At 33.0% G+C, this 21,146-nt stretch overlaps 1 protein-coding gene across 2 annotated transcripts in view; it reads right to left on the reverse strand.

Annotated features, from left to right (window-relative positions):
* Nucleotides 1-2,114: 2,114 nt before the first annotated feature.
* The window catches only part of LOC143243852 (pikachurin-like), a 66,542-nt gene continuing 47,510 nt past the window's right edge, over nucleotides 2,115-21,146 (reverse strand). For both annotated transcript variants that reach the window (XM_076487580.1, XM_076487579.1), the window contains 6 exons: nucleotides 17,960-18,188; nucleotides 14,379-14,559; nucleotides 13,960-14,038; nucleotides 11,410-11,640; nucleotides 11,040-11,143; nucleotides 2,115-3,474 (listed from right to left, as the gene is read on the reverse strand). In XM_076487580.1, the coding sequence (XP_076343695.1) occupies nucleotides 3,326-3,474; nucleotides 11,040-11,143; nucleotides 11,410-11,640; nucleotides 13,960-14,038; nucleotides 14,379-14,559; nucleotides 17,960-18,188 (973 nt within the window). In that variant the 3' untranslated portion in view covers nucleotides 2,115-3,325. The remainder of the gene's footprint in view (nucleotides 3,475-11,039; nucleotides 11,144-11,409; nucleotides 11,641-13,959; nucleotides 14,039-14,378; nucleotides 14,560-17,959; nucleotides 18,189-21,146) is intronic.

The following is a 21,146-nucleotide window of genomic DNA, read 5'->3' on the forward strand; positions in this document are numbered from 1 at the left end:
TCATTATTTGATTGTAATTGTTAATTTGTGATTGGTTTTCCGTTGCATACTTAATTTGAATTAATATTGTTTACATTATTGAATAGTAACGTTACTTAATGTGACTGATTCCTTGTGGGTTGGTTGAAATTATGCCGATATATCGTATATCATAATAATCCCAAACATATTATTCTCATAATATGAGAATATTGATAGTTTGATTTTATTATATATAAATTAATCCCCCTACTGTGATTGTTAATTGTATGAACTTTGTCTTCGGACCGATATTTCAAGAAATACTTATTTTACGTTGTGAATCTTTTAGTATGCACGTACCATTATGTTTCCTACATACTCGAATACTTTTATTTTGTACTGTGCCTAGTATGGACGTACCATTATGTTTTCCACACACTTTTATTTTGTACTGTGCCGAGTATATACGTGCCATTATGTTTTCTACACACTCGAACAATTTTCTTTTGTACCCAAGTTTCATTTATTTATCCTCTTAAGCTTTATTGTATTGCATGTACAAAGTTGTGGAACTGAAATGTGATACGTCTATGATTGTTTGTTTTTTTATTTTGCGCAAAGCTACACGAGGGCTATCTGCCTTGGCTGTCTCAAGTTTTGCAGTGTAAGACTAGAGGGAAGGCAGCTAGTCATCACCACCAACCGCCAAATCTGAAAGGGCGAGCATGTTTAGTGCGGCGGAGAGTCGAACGCCCACCCCACCTGGCCATGCGGGCGATACCTCTACGAAAATCAATTCATTGCTCCAATTACTTTCACTTTCGAATATTTTTTTGCGAACAGTTGATTTGGGCTTTTCAATAACAATAAATTGTCGTTTGATAAAATATTTGTATCTTAAAATTTAAGTTTTGTTATTTCAAGGTTTAAGCGTAGAAAGGTTAGAGCGTGTTGTTTACCATATTTTCCCCTTTAACCTCATGAAATTTATTTAGTCCAGAGAAGAGAGAATACATTAAAACCCTCATCTCATAAAATCAGTTGATGTGTTTGTATCTGTAGATAGCTTAATGAAAGGAACTATTTTTATGTCACACAATAAAATCGACCCAGTCATTTAAATAGATATGATGTAGAGACCTAAGGCACTTTCATCTGTTTCGTTTGAGCGGGTAACTGAAACGACAAAACATCATTTTTACCAGACTGAATTATACACGATGAGATATTTGTCCGGTATTGGTAACGTTACCCGACATATTACATAACAACAGTGCTATGGATTCTACATAGAGAGTATCAACAAAACAAACTGGATTTAATCCTATCTGGAGAGTTATCTAAATCTCGCCGTGTCACGTTGAAATTCTCGTATGAGTATACACTGGTGTTTCGTTCATTTTTGTTGTTTCATTTTTCACGTATACGTTTCATGTAATTTTGTACGAAGAACTGTGGTTTATGAATCCAGGTAATTTTAGAAAAAAAGTATTCAAGTGTTAGAAACCATACAGTTACAGAGACAAGTGGCTGAAGGCTCATTCTGAGAGTCACCCTTTAAACTGGTTTGTTGGTACAGCTCTGAAAAGTTCACAGAAGGTCAACTGTATTGGTAATGAACTTTTCATTACACAATAAACAGAGGAAATTGAGTGACGGAGCACATAAATTATTAGTCTGTTACACAAAGTTGTGTAAGATATTGTAGCTGTATCACTATCAATGATCAGGTTCTAAGAAACACTAATAAGTTTCATGTATACTATGTATTGATCCAGGGACAAACCTGATGAGTCATGAGTACTGTTTTGATCTAGGGACAAACCTGATAAGTTTCATGTGAACTATGTACTGATCCAGGAACAAACCTGATAAGTTTTATGTCTACTATGCACTGATCCAGGGACAAACCTCATAAGTTTCATGTGTAATATATATTGATCCAGGGAGAAACCTGATAAGTTTCATGTATACTATGTACTGACCCATATAAAGAATATAAACAGATAAAGTAATAAAGAATATAAACAGATATAATGATAAAGAAAAAAACAGGTCCCAGATTTACCGTTTTTAATTTTTTTCTCCTCTTTTTATGTTTATTTTGTTCTGTGAATGAGTTTCAACATTTAATTAAATAAATGAACAGTACAGAGATGAAGGTTTTTTTTATTCATCACTAATCTAACTTCAACACAAAAAACACAACTTACAAATCTCTAAGACCGGCAGTGATCAAGTTCCGGGCACACATCTGACACACTTTAATGAAATCAGTTATCTGTTGTAAAAGTGACAGTTTAGGTCCCACAAACTGATAGAAATGAATTCTTTTATAATACTTCATTAGTTTAACAGATTATATATCTATATTTATCGAATAAACAACTAACAATAAGTACGTATATCTTGCAAACAGTGATATACAGCAGTTGAATATCTAAACCAGGTAAAACTAGGAAACATGACCGTATTTTCTGTACTTTAACCGGCATGAGAGAACATATGTTAAGTGCGATTTCAGGAACATTAACAGTTCACAGTCCATAGTAACTGACACGTGGTGCACTTTTGCTAATTATGTGTTGAAACACGCACACCAGTTACAGTGTTACAGCTAGAATAAAAATGACATTAACAACATTAACAAGTACTTAAGTACTTGGTCATAAAACTTGAAAGACAATGACACAAATCTGACATGTCAAATGAAGTATATTTATATGTGTATATTTAGTCTTATTTCTGGGTATATATAAACAACAAATATTTGAGAGTTATCGACTCATGACAACACAGAGTAGCTCTTACTAAATAGGGTTATTTCTGGGCATATGTTTTATTTTTGTTTGTTTGGAATTAAGCACAAAGCTACACAATGAGCTATCTGTGTTCTGTCCACCACGGGTATCAAAACCCAGCTTCTAGCATTGTAAGTCCACACACACTTACTGCTGTGCCACTGAAGGACCACCAGAGCATATGTAAGCAGCAAATATTTGACAGTTATCGACTGGAAAAAACATAGAATGGCCTCTTGGAGACGATTATTGTAAGGACACAACAACACCAATACGATAATCAGGTCAGTAGTTCTCTTCAATCACCCAGGTATGACAAGAGAACAAAGTTTTCCCTGAGCTAGGCTTACCTCGACTTGGAATGCTCATACATAGGATACTCTTTCTTTTCTTACTACACTGTTTTTTATTTCCAATCTAAACATTGTCTTACTAGTGATGTTTTGCTAAGCCTAGTCAATCAAGTCCGTTAAACGGTCAGAAAATATTCAATGGCACCAACTTTGTTTGAATGTTAAGTCAGGTAAGTCCAGTTCTCTACAAAAGTTTTGAGGTTAATTATGTCATATGCAAGGCTGGATGTTGACTCCTATGGTGGCATAAGTCACAAGCCGAATATGGTAATCTGCTTCCAGAGTAACATTGGACAAACAACCAACAAGACCTCTCTGGAATTTGTTGAAAGTACTGTGAACAATGTCTTTTGCACCACCTGAAAATCAGAGAAAACTTACATCATACTCTATAATTGTTTGTTGAAACTGTGATACCAATGGAAAATAAAAAGTTCTTCTGTTAAATAAAAAGATGTAAATAACAGTTTTACAGTACTATAGCATCAAACATAATAAACAGTTTTACAGTACTATAGCATCAAACATAATAAACAGTTTTACAGTACTATAGCATCAAACATAATAAACAGTTTTACAGTACTATAGCATCAAACATAATAAACAGTTTTACAGTACTATAGCATCAAACATAATAAACAGTTTCACAGTACTATAGCATCAAACATAATAAACAGTTTCACAGTACTAAAGCATCAAACATAATAAACAGTTTCACAGTACTATAGCATCAAACATAATAAACAGTTTCACAGTACTATAGCATCAAACATAATAAACAGTTTCACAGTACTATAGCATCAAACATAATAAACAGTTTTACAGTACTATAGCATCAAACATAATAAACAGTTTCACAGTACTATAGCATCAAACATAATAAACAGTTTCACAGTACTATAGCATCAAACATAATAAACAGTTTCACAGTACTATAGCATCAAACATAATAAACAGTTTTACAGTACTATAGCATCAAACATAATAAACAGTTTCACAGTACTATAGCATCAAACATAATAAACAGTTTTACAGTACTAAAGCATCAAACATAATAAACAGTTTCACAGTACTATAGCATCAAACATAATAAACAGTTTCACAGTACTATAGCATCAAACATAATAAACAGTTTCACAGTACTATAGCATCAAACATAATAAACAGTTTCACAGTACTATAGCATCAAACATAATAAACAGTTTTACAGTACTATAGCATCAAACATAATAAACAGTTTTACAGTACTATAGCATCAAACATAATAAACAGTTTTACAGTACTAAAGCATCAAACATAATAAACAGTTTCACAGTACTAAAGCATCAAACATAATAAACAGTTTTACAGTACTAAAGCATCAAACATAATAAACAGTTTCACAGTACTAAAGCATCAAACATAATAAACAGTTTCACAGTACTAAAGCATCAAACATAATAAACAGTTTCACAGTACTAAAGCATCAAACATAATAAACAGTTTCACAGTACTAAAGCATCAAACATAATAAACAGTTTTACAGTACTAAAGCATCAAACATAATAAACAGTTTTACAGTACTAAAGCATCAAACATAATAAACAGTTTTACAGTACTAAAGCATCAAACATAATAAACAGTTTTACTACCATAAAAACATCAAATATAATAAACAGTTTTACTATCATTAAAACATCAAACATAATAAACAGCTTTTCCATCAATAAAACACCAAACATAATAAACAGTTTTACCATCAATAAGACAACAAACATAATAAACAGCTTTACCATCAATAAAGCACCAAGCATAATAAATAGCATTATCATCTAAAAAGCACTAAACACAATAAACAGCTTTACCACCAATAAAACATCAAACATAATAAACAGCATTACCACTAATAAAACACCAGACATAATAAACAGCTTTACCATCAATAAAGCACAAAACATAACAAACAGCTTTACCATCAATAAAACATGAAATATAATAAACAGCTTGACTATCAATAAAGCACTAAACATAATAAACAGCTTTACCATCAATAAAACACCAAACAAAATAAACAGTTTTACCATCAATAAAATATCACACATAATAAATAACTTTACCATCAATAAAACATCAAACACTTTATGCAAGCAAAGATCAGTAACTTAACATTGTTTATTATATCTAATTAAATCTTATTGATATTTTGCTGCAACAGCATCAAATTCATCTAGTTTACAACAAAACAGAACAAAGTACGAGACGATGATAACAAACAAACTCTAAACTGTAGTGGTAACAGAATACAGTACACCACAAACACTTGATAATAGACAAACAGTAAAATGTAGTAACCAAATATGGTAGAAGACGATGATAACAGACAATCTGTAAACTGTAGTAACAGAATACAGTACAATACAACAACATGATAATAGACAAACTGTGAACTGTAGTAACAGAATACAGTACAATACAACGACATGATAATGGACAAACTGTAAACTGTAGAAACAGAATACAGTACAAGCAGGTGATAACGGTTGGTTCGTTGACATAGTGTTTTATGGCACAAAGCAGCTAGGCCATCTGTGCCAAACGTCCAGTAAAAAGGTAAAAGTAAATTCAGTAAAATTCATAAAAGGATATTAAGGTAAAACAAAAGAGAGTTAAAAAATAAATAAATAGCATAAAACCAATGTTTATATCTAGTCTAAAACGTCAAGAGAAAAACTACAGTGATTCAAATTGTAAAGGACCTTCTGTAGCGTGACTGTAATAATCATAACTCGCCAGGAAGACTAACAGGTAAGTACAAAAACCACCGTCAGTCACCTGAAGTTGGCCTTTCCAGTCCTGGTTTCAAGTTACTTAATGTTATGGTCAGTTTCTAATTTCAAATTGAACTAGATGAACTATGAATTTTAAAAGGGAGCCACATTAAAAAGGTGTAAAATACATATTAAAAAAACGTAAATGGCATTAAAAAGATTAACAACCTTTAAGAAACTAAAAACCTTACCAAGGTGGAAAGTGTCACCATCACCAATAACACTGTTTAACGTTATGGACAAACCTTGGGACAGAACATGCTTAAAATGGGGTCGTCATTGTGAATCATAAAGATGACAAGAAAGTAAAATGTGGCTTATTGTGGTCTGAGTGTTACACAAACTACACACTAGTGCATCAGTTCCAGATAAAAGAAAACGATGAGTTAAAAAACTGTGACCAATGCATAGTCCAGTTAAAACAACTTCCTTTTTCCAATCCTTACGGGAACAAGATGGCCAAAGTCCAATATAGGGTTTTATTTGGCAAAGCTTGTTTATGGGTTGCTCACTCCAAGTCGACTGCCAGCTAGCATGGAGCCGAGCCTTGAATACAGGACCATAGTCCATGTATGGGACAGGCACACCGGCAATAGTGCCAGAGCATATAGACTAAACTGCAGTGTCAGCGAGCTCGTTCCTGCAAATACCAACATGGCCCAGTATCCAGAAAACTGGATAGAAGTGGATTTTAAAGAGAAATGGGCCAGTTGGTTTTGAATATTGGTGAGAACAGGGTGTGAACCAAAATGAAGTGATTCCAGGGCCAGTAGAGAACTAAGCGAGTCAGTATAAATCGTGCAGTTTTAGTACTGCTTAGCTTCTATGTGATCCAGGGCAAGAGAAATGGCACACAGTTCAGCAGTGAACACAGAAGCTGTAGAAGGAATTTTGCATGCAACCACCGAACTACAACAAACCATAGCAGAGCCCACACAGTCACCTGATTTTGAACCATCTGTATAAATAGGAATGAAAGGATGGTTCAAAAGATGTTCAGCAAATAGCAGACAGTATTTCCAATCAGGAGTGTCTACTTTTCTGAGATGACTTAAAGATAGGTCACAAATGGGGGCTGTAAGAAGCCATGGTGGGATGGGCTGACCAGTGCATACAGCAATGTTATCCAAGAACAGACCCAATTCATCCAATTGCGCCTGGATGCGAAGGCCAAAAGGAGCAATGGCAGATCATCTGTTTTGATAAAGTAAGGCTCACTGAGGAAGGAAAACACATCCCCAAGTGGGATGCTTTGGTAAGGAACGAAGTTTTGAAGAATACAGTAAAAACAGTTGCAAACGGCAAAAGTGCAGAGAAGGTTCGTGAGATTCCACGTATAAGCTTTGAACTGGGGAGGTGCGGAAAGCCCCAGTGCAGAGTCGAAGTCCTTGATGATGAATGGGGTCCAGCATCTTTAATGCCGATGGTCTGACAGAGCCATAGACCAGTGATCCATAGTCGAGTTGTGATTGAATAAGAGCATGATAAATCTTTAGCATAGAATGTCAATCTGCTCCCCACGTGGTGGTAGAGAGGACATAGAGGATGTTCGGTGCTCTTGTACATTTGACCCGTAGCTGCTTGATGTGTGGTATAAAGGTTAGCTTACGGTTAAAGATAAGCCCCAAGAACTTAGTGTCAGAGACCACAGGCAGCACAACTTCAATGATACGGAGTTTAGGATCAGGGAGAATACTCCATTGGTGGCAAAAGTGTATGCAAACGGTTTTAGAGAGAAAGAAGGTAAAGCCGTTTGCTGTAATCCACTTCAGTAAACAATATAGGGCATTCTGTAGCTGCCGCTCAATATACCTCATGTTCGACAACTAACATGAGATGTGAAAGTTGACATAGAACCTGTTTGCGACAGTGAAAGGGAGTTGTTCAGTGATGCCATTAATTTTTATATTAAAAAGTGTGACACTCAAGACACAGCCCTGAGGGATTCCAAGTTCCTGTAGAAAAGAACGGAAAAGTGTCAAACCTACACAAACTCGGAACCTCCTGTCCATTAAAAACCTTTTAATAAAAATAGGCAAATGACCACGTAATCCATATATATATAGGTCTTACAAAATGCCATACCTCCATGTTGTATCATAAGTCTTCTCAATTTCAAATAATATTCATAAAAGATGTCGTTTAAAAAAAGGCTTCTCTGATTGACATTTCAAGTCGAATCAGGTGGTCCATGGTGGATCACTGTCGTAGGAACCCACACTGGGTGGGCGAGAGGAGGTTATTTGATTCGAGGAACCAAACAAGATGAGCATAAATCATCCTCTCTAAGGTCTTACAGAGAAAGCTCGTCAAAGCAACTGGACAGTAGTTTGAAGGAATCTTGGGATCCTTCCCAGGCTTGGAGAAAGACAGGACAATAGCCTTGTGCCAGGCATCAGGAAAAACATTCTCCTGCCAAATCCGGTTAAAAACAACCAGAAGGATAGCAAGAGAAGCAGGAGATAGATGGCGCAGCATCTCATAGTGTATATCACCAGGTCCAACCGATGTACTGCTAGACCGATGAAGGGCCAGTTTGAGTGTAAAGGGTTGATTATAGTCACAGAGACAATCAGCTCGAAAGGAAAGAAGTGATTGCTCTGCCTGAGTCGTGATGGCTAAGAAGGTGGAAGAAGAGGCAGAAATGCTAGATACCCAGCAAAAGCTTTCACCAAAAGTACTGGCGATGCTCTGGGTATCAGTTACTTCCTGGCCATCAAAGAGCAAGATCAAGAGGGGGACAGAATCGTATTGCCCACTGAGCTTTCGAATCTTGTCCCAAAGAGGACTGAGGACGTGAATGAATGATCGTTTTGCATCTTGGGGTGAGAGAAGAAGATGGATCCGAGGAAATGCCTGCACCTGAAACCAAAGGATTTGGATCTTTGGGTTTGGTGGAATGTATATAAGGGGCAGAGATTGGTGTCGAAGGTGATTCATCAACCTTTTTAACCATAGAGGTCAAAAGACTCTTCATTTGTTTGGAGAACGATTCTTTAGGAGGCATAGAGAGATCTGTCTGCACTACTACAGTAACTGTGGAATAAAGTGCAACAGTATACGTCCAAGATGAGGTGGTGGACAGCAATTTTCGAGCCTCAGGAAAGGTAGTGTTATGAATCATTTTCAAACACTGCACCTCTTTTCTTCCAACCATTTAAGGCAAGAATGAAAGTAGGATGGGTGAGAGCCATTGTAATTGATGCAATGAGGGTCCATTTCACACTCACAGGCATCATGATCCTTGCCACCACAACAAGCACATGTTGAGGTACCATGACATGATGTCTTCAAGTAAATGAACTGTTGACACTGGAAACATCAGAGAGGGTTAGGAATGTATGGCCATACTCTGCAATTAAGATAACCTGCCTTGATGGTGGCAGGCAAACGTGGTGACGTAAATGTCAGAATGAGGAAATTGGTCGGCACTATAATTCCATCTTTGCGAGTGGAGATACGCTCACTGCAGAAACTCCTTGGGTGGAGAAACCAGCGAGAATCTCTGGCTCTGGGATGTTCTTCAAATCCCTCTCAACAACTCCTCGTGATGAATTCAAAGTAGCATGAGGTGTAACCTCAATAGGTATATCCCCAATAGCCATTGAATGTAACAGGAGTTCACTGTGTTGAGATGTGGATGTTTCCACCAGTATGTCACCAGATTGAAGCTTTTTTACTGACTTTGGAAAGCCAGCAAGCTTCTCTAGTCCGTTCTGAATTAAAAAGGAAGGCATTTGCCCTAAAGGTTTGTCTAAAAGTGAGTGCAATATAAGAAAGTGAGGTACAACAGGTGGTACAGATGGTGAGGATTGCTGCTCAGAATCTTCAAGACGTGGTCATTTACCTATGGACTGTTTTTCACCGTTTTATTAAGATTTTTAATTGAAGTATCCATAATAAAGAAAGGGAAATTTCGGTGTCCACTGACCCCACTCACCATTAAGCCCTATAAGAGGATGCACTACAATGTCAAACAAGGACACTGCAGCAACGCCAGGGTTTTGTAAGCACTATACTCAAACACTAGCATCAGATATAATGTCCACAACACCTGTTGAGAACATCCAACACTGGTACTTGGTTGACCCTAGCCCGAGTGGACCAGCCGACTGACCCAAGGGGGACCACCTCAAGGCTGCCCGTCTACAGAAATTCAAGGCCAAAGTGGTGTGTTAAAGTTGGACCCCTCAACCACTAGGATCCTCTCCTCCCCTTCATGGGTTGCCACATGCAGCAAACACGTGGGTAGATGTTTAGATCCCAAAGGAGGTAAACTGAAAGAACAGAACCTTCCCTGGGATGTCCCCTCACCACGTACAGGAATCAGCACTGAGGGGAATGATAACAGATAAAGAGTAAACTGTAGTAACAGAATACAGTACAAGACAACGAGATGATAACAGACAAACTGCAAACTGTAGTAACAGAATACAGTACAAGACAACCAGATAGTAATAGACAAACTGCAAACTGTAGTAATAAAATGCAGTACAAGACAACCAGATGATAATAGACAAACTGTAAAGTGTAGTAACAGAATACAGTACAAGACAACCAGATGATAATAGACAAACTGTAAACTGAAATAACAGAATACAGTACAAGAGAACCAGATGATAACAGACAAACTGCAAACTGTAGTAACAGAATACAGGACAAGACAACCAGACGATAACAGACAAACTGTAAACTTTCATAACATCAGTACAAGACAACCAGATGATAACAGACAAACTGTCAACTGTAGTAATAAAATATGGTATAGGACAACCAGATTATAAGATACAAACTGTTTCTTTAAAATTTGAGGTATTAGTTAGGAGTGAAGCTAAATGTTCTCTAACAAATTTTGAACTTGAACTTGATTTCCTAAGTTGTTACACACAGTTGTTCATGTGTGTTTATTGGAACATGTGGCTTTAAAAGATTTTGTTGTTGGTGTGCTGCTTTACTGTGTGAATGTTATTTTACTAGTTTTTAACAATACTTGGTTAAGAGTCAATTAAATATAATATTATAATAAACTGAAACAAAAAAAATCCATACATTGTAATAGAGTTTCTGAATCTTAAAAAATCAGACTTACCTAAGTAAAAGTAAAAAATCAGACTTACCTAAGTAAAAGCCATTATTGACATTTAGTTGTTTTAACGGTCCTGGAGAAATTCCTCTTTCCATGTGCTCTCCATCAACAACTAAAGAGCCTTCACGTTCAAATCTGAAAAAATAACTAATATTAGAAACTGAAAACAATAAAGCATTAAACATGAACATCCAAAGAGCTCTAATGTTGATCAAGAGAAGGAGGGATGAAACATTGTGTGCCACTTTTGGTCTGGTCTGTTAACTGGCTGAGAGTTTAATATGAAACTGGACAAGTAATAACAGACTTCTATATATATATACATTTATATATATATAGACACACACACACACACACAAATAGCTATTCCTTCAATACAGTATTGTATAAGTTTGAAATACCTTACTGCTCGTACAGAATGCCACTCTCCATTGTCCATCCGGGTTCTGTTGTGAACAATGATAACCTCTCCGGAACCCAGGTTGTACTGAAACTGGAGATATCCATTTTTTAACCCAAGAGCAAGGTAATCAGTAGACAAGCTCATATCTTTTTCACCCACCCACACCACAAGACCATCAGAGGAGTAGGCTCTAAGTTGAAAGTTGATGTCAAATTCTCTTCCCCATACTCTAAAAAATATGGGATGTTTTACAGATTCACACCTACAAATATTATACACTAAAGAAAATACTCTAAGTAAAACATGTGTACCAACGAAACTGATCACCAAACGTTACATGATTAAATACAAATGGAAATTAATATATATATTAGCAAAAATAATTATATTTTAATGAAGTTAAATAGTAAAATAAGTAAAATCATAAGGAATGGCTGCATTAAAAACAGTAAACCCAAACCTCTAACTAATTATATCATTTGTAATTTTAACTCAAAAACAAATTAAACAAAAAACACTGCATCAACTGAGAAGATCCCAGGGTACAAGCTACAAGCACTATAAGTTTGCAGTTATTCAGATATTGTAGGATTTGTAATAAATTACAATATTTTATCAGTAATGTTGAAATACTGATACAAAAATTAATAGTTAGTGAATTTAATAAAGAAACTTTAAATAAAAATTATTAAACTATTCTGTAACAAATATAAGAATGTATTAAATAAATATAAAGAAATAAAAATTAGAGAAATTTTACTGAAAATTTCTAATAATTATTTAAATAAAATAATTATTTTATTTAAGAATTTGCATTACTTTATGTGGATGTACACCTTGCTGTATATAAAGGCTTGTTTAGAGCATGATAGTCACAGCAGACTTAATGAACGGGTGGTGGTTGGGAGTTATACGAGTTTGAACAACTGGATGGGACACTTCATAACAGTATAGCTAATTTGCTGTGCTGTCAATTAGTGCCTTTCTACCATATTGTGGGCTGGAGTGCTAACTTCAAGAGTGAGTTTTTCAACTTACTTGTCCCCCAAATGGTAGTACCTTATTTCTTTATTTCAGTTAATTCTTTACTTGAGAGAGCAGTCACCTTCCCACAATTATCTTCAGGCAGCAAAGGGTGATACAAATGTGAGACATTGTGGGCTTCAGCACCAACATCTCGCTCTCCTAATTTCTTTTTTTATATCTATTCCTACTCTTTAATTTCTTATGTAAGACTGGTGAATGGAGTTTAAGACTGATAGACGATGTATCCCCACCGCAATGTGGGTCCTTCTTTACAGCCACCTCCAAAACCCAGGATACATTTTATAACCCCACATTATAGTTTGTACCTTGGGATCTTTTCAATTAGTGCAGCATTTTTGTTTGAGTTACTTTTGTTTTGGCTTGTTTTTGAGTTAAAATAACAAATTATATATATATCAAGAAGCATCAGTAGAAAAATTAGAGCAAATATACGATAAAGAGAATATGTAAATATAGTAGAATTATTAAAGAAATAATGAGAACAATCAATTAAAACATTTAAATACACAAGAAAAGTGATTATGATAATGAAACTTCTGAAAATAATTTATTACATGCTTATTTCAACATAATACTTTTATCAATAGCATATTTTAGTATTATGTAAATGTAACTTTATAATTCAGTGAGTGTACCTTAGGTACATCCTAATGAATTTAAGAATCATGCACAGAAAGGTTAGACTACTAGAATAAGGATAAAGAAATGAGAAGTCAAATGGTTCTGGACCTAGAAATCCTTTCTTTGTCATTCACTTATAGAGTAATGTTTTGGACATAATTTTACGTGTATCAAAGTTGTTGAAACAAACATGACTGAATCATACTGTGCTTTATGACGACACGTTCATTGAAAATAACAATTAAAGATAAAATGGTTTTGACAACACAGTAACAGATAAAAAGTTCCCAAGTATGTGACTGTTTTATTTTAGGACATGATTCTTACAATAGGTATACATGTTTCAAATGTTGTTTGTTCAAAGTAAACAACATGACTTGTTCAAAGACTTCACAAGATAACTGCTATTTTTTCACAATAAGAAAACAAAATATTGTGTTCCAATAGATCAAAAAACAAATTATTGTTGTTTATTCACAGCAGGAAACAAGGTGTATTCAAACGGTTCACCAACCTATAATTGTTTGTTCAGAGGAGGAAACAAAGTGTATTCAAATGGTTCACCAAGCTATAGTTGTTTGTTCAGAGATGGAAACCAGGTGTATTCAAATGGTTCACCAAGTTATAACTGTTTGTTCAGAGAAGGAGATAAGGTGTGCTCAAATTGTTTGCTCAGAGTATAAAACTCAATCTATTTAAACCGTTGTTGTTTATATTGAGACTTTAAAACATTGTATTCAACATTATTGTAGACAACAGGGAAATAAATATTACAACATCTAAGTATGACTTTAGCACAATAACTTCCTAAAACATAAGTAAATTTAAATAATAATCCTAGCACTTAACATAATACAAATACAGAAATGTTATTTTTTACCTTCTCATAATGTCTTCTTCCAGATAGAAAAGATAGCTGTTTCCTGAAAACATGGGCTGGGCTATCATCTCCATCACCTCTGGAAAACACAACATTTCAAACTAAATGCTACTTCTATTTATCCTTAAAATATTAGTTAAATCTTACTGATTCAACCTTAGTTTCAAAAATCATTGGAATGAATCATTATTAGAATGAACAATAAAACCTGACAGATATTTTGGATACATTGTCTAATATAATAACGTAGTCAACAAAAATTATTTATTTGAAGACTCAGTGTTTTAATTATTATAGATTGACAAATATCCATAATGAAAACTACACAGTGTCTTTTAAGTAACACAAGTTTTTATATGAAAGATAGTTATCTGAGTCATAACAGATATCTTCAAATAAAAGATTTTAGTAGGTTTTACCTTGTTGGCAGTTGGTTCCAGCAAATCCCTGTAAGCAATTACACGTGTAGGAGTCTATCTTTGGTACACACGTGCCTCGGTTCTGACATGGCTTGCTTACACACTCATGTTCACAGTTATCCATGTTACGTCCAGACAGAGCTTCTTCCAACAGCTTCACTGGCTTATTATTGACAATAACCTACATATGGAGATTACAACAAAACTGTATTGTTACATGTACAACCATTCACGTAGTCACAACATAACCATAGTGTTACATGTACAACCTTCCACATTGTCAAAATAAAAACATACTCTTGTGTCTATGAAAAAACTTTTAGAACATCTACTGTCAGAAGAAAAATGTTTCTTCTCTAACATCTTTCAGTAAGACTTTACTTCTTTTTAAAGAAAGTATATAAACAACAAGTACTCCATTTTATCCATTTGTTTCAATGGATGATAGGTGAAAACTCTGTAATAGTTCAGTGAAAGAAATGGAATTCAGTATAACACATTTTTTAATTCATCCTAAGTCTGCTAGACATGTTATTGCAGACTTTTAAAACTAATTGTTTAAGATTTAAAACAGTTTTTATTCTGGATTAACAAAAGAAACAACAAAATACAGAACAGTCTCAACCAAACACACAAGTAATGGAAACAACTTACATTTGCATATATATTTATGAATTATTCTAAGTAGATGATGAACTTGTGTAGGACAAGGTATACTGAAGGAGAGCAATCACACAGCATCTAGAATTAACCAAACCAGCTACTAAAATAGCAATTAGAATTAAACTAACCAACTATTAACTTATCGACTAGAATTAAACAAACCAACTATTAACCTATCAACTAGAATTAAACTAACCAACTATTAACCTAGCCATTAGAATTAAACTAACCAGCTATTAACAAAGCAACTAGAATTAAACTAACCAACTATTAACCTAGCCATTAGAATTAAACTAACCAGCTATTAACAAAGCAACTAGAATTAAACTAACCAACTATTAACTTATCGACTAGAATTAAACAAACCAACTATTAACCTATCAACTAGAATTAAACTAACCAACTATTAACCTAGCCATTAGAATTAAACTAGCCAGCTATTAACAAAGCAACTAGAATTAAACTATCCAATTATTAACCTAGCAACTGGAATTAAACTAACCAACTATTAACCTAGCAACTAGAATTAAACTAACCAACTATTAACCTAGCTACTAGAATTAAACTAACCAACTATTAACCTGACAAATAGAATTAAAATAACTATTAATCTACCAACTAGAATTAAACTAACCAACTATTAACCTAGCAACTGGAATTAAACTAACTATTAACGTAAAATTAAACTAATCAACCATTAACATAGCAACTAGAATTAAACTAACCAACTATTAACCTAGCAACTGGAATTAAGCTAACCAACTATTAACTTAGCAACTAGAACTAAAAGAACCAACTTATTTCACTATTCATCCCCTACTCTTGAAACAAATATAGCATGTAGTTAACTGTCATGAGATTAAATGAAACAATATAAAAATAGTATCATACGACCCACAGTAGTTACAATACTATCATATGACTCCCCCATCTTTCATGGTTCAATAACAATATTATCATATGACTCCCCCAAGCTCTTGACACCCATATGAATTTTTTATAAAAATATTATTGATCAGAAGGAATCCACTTATTGGAACATTACGAAACAGCCTGAGTAATATGTAACAAGTTTTGTTACTGTTATTTTAAAGCAAAGCATCACATAGAGTAACAAGAAATATAATCAAAGCACAAAGTGGTGTAACAATAAAACTAATCACAACATCACATAGCATAAAAATAAAACTAATAAAAACACCAAGTGATGTAAGAATAAAACACCAAGTGATGTAAGAATAAAACTAATCAAAACATCACATAGCATAACAATGAAACAAATCAAAACACCAATTGATCTAACAATAAAACTAATCAACACATCATATAGTGTAACAATAAAATAATCAAAACATCATAGTGTAAAAATAAAAGTAATCAAAGCATCACATAGCATAACAATAAAACTAATCAAAACACCAATTGATGTTACAATAAAAATAATCAAATCATCATGTTGTGTAACAATAAAACTAATCAAAACATCATATAGTGTAACAATAAAAGTAATCAAAGCATTACATAGTGTAACAATTAAACTATTCAAAACACCAAGTGATGTAACAATAAAATTAATGAAAACATTATATAGTGTAACAATAAAACTTCATAACTGAAATAATGTGTTTCTGTTATTAATATTACATTTGTAATATTATACGTACAACCTTCCTACACCCATTGAGTTACTGCATTAAAAAACAGGTAATGAAGGAACTTTTCAAAAAGTAATTAAATATAACGATGGCAAATATCAGTTCTTCACAAACAGTGTAAATATGATAGTAAGGATGGGTAATATCAGTCCTTCACAAACAGTGTAAATATGATAGTAAGGATGGGTAATATCAGTCCTTCACAAACAGTGTAAATATGATAGTAAGGATGGGTAATATCAGTCCTTCACAAACAGTGTAAATATGATAGTAAGGATGGGTAATATCAGTCCTTCACAAACAGTGTAAATATGATAGTAAGGATGGGTAATATCAGTCCTTCACAAACAGTGTAAATATGATAGTAAGGATGAGTAATATCAGTCCTTCACAAACAGTGTAAACATGATAGTAAGGATGGCTAATATCAGTTCTCATAAAGAATACAGTAGGGATGGATAATATCTTGTCCTTCACAAACATAGTAAATATGATGGTATTGATTCCTAATATCAGTCTTTCACAAACAATGTAAATATGATAGTAAGAATGACTTATATCTTTTCCTTCACAAACAATATAAACATTATTGTATGGATGGCTAATATTAGTTTTTAAAATATGGACAGTAGGGATGTCATTTGTATTATTCCTACATAACAGCACTGCCATGAATTAACACATAGCAACATATATAACTATTTAATAACAACTGACTTTAATATTTCCTAATTATGTTTGTTGAATTTCTACTACATTGTGATATCATGTAGGGATGACTACTATACTGTTTTTGTTAACCATCCTTACATTGACTTACTTTCTTTGAAAGATATTTCAGTACTTGTATGATGTCATATAATTTAGTCTCCAGGTGTCGCCCTCTTTCACGTCAATATGAACGTAATGTCTTATATTTCTAGACTTAAGTCAAGTGCTTTATTCAGACAGTTTGGTAGATATAGCAATAAACACATACATGTGGGCGGTTTCTCTAAAGTGTTTGTTTACTCCTTTAGATGGCGCTTCGGTTGTCTTACCAGTGACAATCTTGGCTTTTCTTTAAATCCTCCAATCTCCAGGAGGAATATTTGTAGAAATTCAATATTTACATAGAACCCCAGAACGTTTCTTTGTTACATAGCCTGAAGCCCTGAGGGCCAACTACTAAAACCATGTAGAGATTAAAAGACATTTTACTCGAGTTACTGCTGATACCTTTGGTACAAAAGGAGAACTGATATATATATATATATTTCTTACCTGCAGAATACACCCTGTGAATGACGCTGTAATACCGGATAATTGTGCCACCTCTTTTAAATCAGGAACGCCCCCTAGGTAGAGGTTAAGAGGTAAAGACAGCTGAGTGAATGCCCCTTGTGACGTACCTTCCACACGAAGTTGGTTGTCCACTTCCAAAATGCCATTTCTGCCCGTCCGAGATACGAACAAAGTGTGCCATTGGCTCATTTCAACTGATGTTGGACTCCTAAAGAAGTACAAATGATAATTATACATTTTATATCTTTCAGTAAGGAACTTTAGATAATAGAAAAAATACCTCAACACGTTTTGTATTTTGTAAGAAGAAACTTTACATTATAAAAATGATAGTTGTATACGTTTTATATTTTTAACGAAGGAACTTTAGGTAATAAAAATAACAGTTCTATATGTAAGAAGGAACTTTAGATAATAGAAGTATTAGTTGTATACGTTATGTATTTTCAAGGAAGGAACTTTAGATAATAGAAATATTAGTTGTATACGTTTTGTATTCTGTAGAATAGAAACAATAGTTGTATCAGTTTCATACTTTGTAGGAAGGAACTTTACATTACAGAAATAATAGTTGTATACGTTTTGTATTCTGTAAGAAGGAACTTTACATTACAGAAATAATAGTTGTATACGTTTTGTATTCTGTAAGAAGGAACTTTACATTATAGAAATAATAGTTGTATACGTTTTGTATTCTGTAGAATAGAAACAATAGTTGTATCAGTTTCGTACTTTGTAGGAAGGAACTTTACATTACAGAAATAATAGTTGTATACGTTTTGTATTCTGTAAGAAGGAACTTTACATTACAGAAATAATAGTTGTATACGTTTTGTATTCTATAAGAAGGAACATTACATTATAGAAATAATAGTTGTATACGTTTTGTATTCTGTAAGAAGGAACTTTACATTATAGAAATAATAGTTGTATACGTTTTGTATTCTGTAGGAAGGAACATTACATTATAGAAATAATAGTTGTATACGTTTTGCATTCTATAGAAAGGAACTTTAGATAATATGAATAAGAGTTGAATACGTTTTGTATTTTGTAAGAAAGAACTTTAAATAATAGATATATTAGTTGTATACTTCTATTTTGTGGGAAGGGACTTAAAATAAAAAATAATAGCTATATACGTTTTATATTTTGTAGGATGAAGCTTTAGACAATACAAAATAATAGCTGTATACGTTTTGTATTCTGTGGGAAAGAACTTTAGATAATAGAACTAATAGTTGTATACGTTTTGTTTTATATAGGAAAGAACTTCACATAATAGCAATAATAGCTGTATATGTTTCGTATTCTGTTGGAAAGAACTTTACATAATAGAAATAATAGTTGTATACCATTTGTATTTTGTAAAAAGGAACTTTAGGTAACAGAAATAACAATTGTACACGTTTAATACCTTGTAGGAAGGAGCTTTAGATAATAGAAATAATAGTTGTATACGTTTTATATTTTGTAAGAAGGAACTTTAGATGATAGAAATAATAGCTGTATACGTTTTGTATTTTGTAGAAAGGAACGTTAGATAATAGAAATAATAGTTGTATACGTTTTGTATTTTGTAGGAAGGAACATTAGATAATAGAAATAACAGTTGTACATGTTTTATATTTTGTAGGAAAGAACTTTAAATAATAAAAATAATAGTTGTATACATTTTCCATTCCGTAGGAAGGAGCTTTAGATAATAGAAATAATAGTTGTATACGTTTTATATTTTGTAAGAAGGAACTTTAGATGATAGAAATAATAGCTGTATACGTTTTGTATTTTGTAGGAAGGAACATTAGATAATAGAAATAATAGTTGTATACGTTTTGTATTTTGTAGGAAGGAACATTAGATAATAGAAATAACAGTTGTACATGTTTTATATTTTGTAGGAAAGAACTTTAAATAATAAAAATAATAGTTGTATACATTTTCCATTCCGTAGGAAGGAGCTTTAGATAATAGAAATAATAGTTGTATACCTTTCATATTTTGTAGGAACGACCTTTAGATAATAAATAACAGTTACATACGTTTTGTATTTTGTAGGAAGAAACATTAGATAACAGAAATAACAACTGTACACTTTTTGTATTTTCTAGAAGGAACTTTAGATAATAGAAATAATAGTTGTATACGTTTTGTATTCTATAGAATAGAAATAATAGTTGTATCCTTTTTGTATTCTGTAGGAAGGAACTTTAGACAAAAGAAATAATACTGAATACGTTTTGCATTTCGTAGGAAGGAACTTCAGATAAAAATAGTATTTGTAAACGTTTTATATTTTGTAGGAAGAAACTTTAAACAATGGAAATAATAGTTCTATACGTTTTGTATTTTGTAGGAAGCGACTTTAGAGAACAGAAATAATAATTGTATTCGTTTTGTATTTTGTAGGAAAAACTTTAAATAAAAATAATAGTTGTATACGTTGTGTATTCTGTAGCAAGAAATTTAAATAACATGAATAATAATTGTATACGTTTGTATTTTGTAGGATGGAACTTTACATCAAGAAATAACAGTTGTATATCTTTTGTATTTTGTAGTAAAAACTTTAGACAATAGAAATAACTTGTATACGTTTTGTATCCTTCAGTAGGAATTTTAGATGAGAGAAATAATAGTTGTATCCCTTTTCTATTCTGCAGGAAGGAACTTTAAACAGTAGAAATAATCGTTGAATACGTTTTGTATTTCATAGGAAGGAACTTTAAATCATAGAAATAATAGTTGTACACATTTTGTAATCCTTAGGAAGGAACTTTAGATAATAGAAATAAGAGTTGTATATGTTCTGTTATAGGTAGGAAGGAACTTTAGATAACAGAAATAACAGCTGTATACGTTTTGTATTTTGGGGGAAATAACTTTACATAATAAAAATAATAGTTGCATACGTTTTGTATTCTGTATGAAGAAATTTAAATAACAGGAATAATAGTTGTATACGTTTTTATTTTGTAGGATGGAAGTTTACATACCAGAAATAATTGTATACGTTTTGTATTTTATAGTGAGGAACTACAGATAATAGAAATAACAGTTATATACGTTTTGTATCCTTCAGGAGGAATTTCAGATGACAGAAATAACAGTTGTATATGTTTTCTATTTTGTACGAAGGAAATTTAGATAATACAAATAATAGTTG

Source organism: Tachypleus tridentatus, chromosome 2 (genome assembly GCF_004210375.1).
Source record: "Tachypleus tridentatus isolate NWPU-2018 chromosome 2, ASM421037v1, whole genome shotgun sequence".
Lineage (NCBI taxonomy): Eukaryota > Metazoa > Arthropoda > Merostomata > Xiphosura > Limulidae > Tachypleus > Tachypleus tridentatus.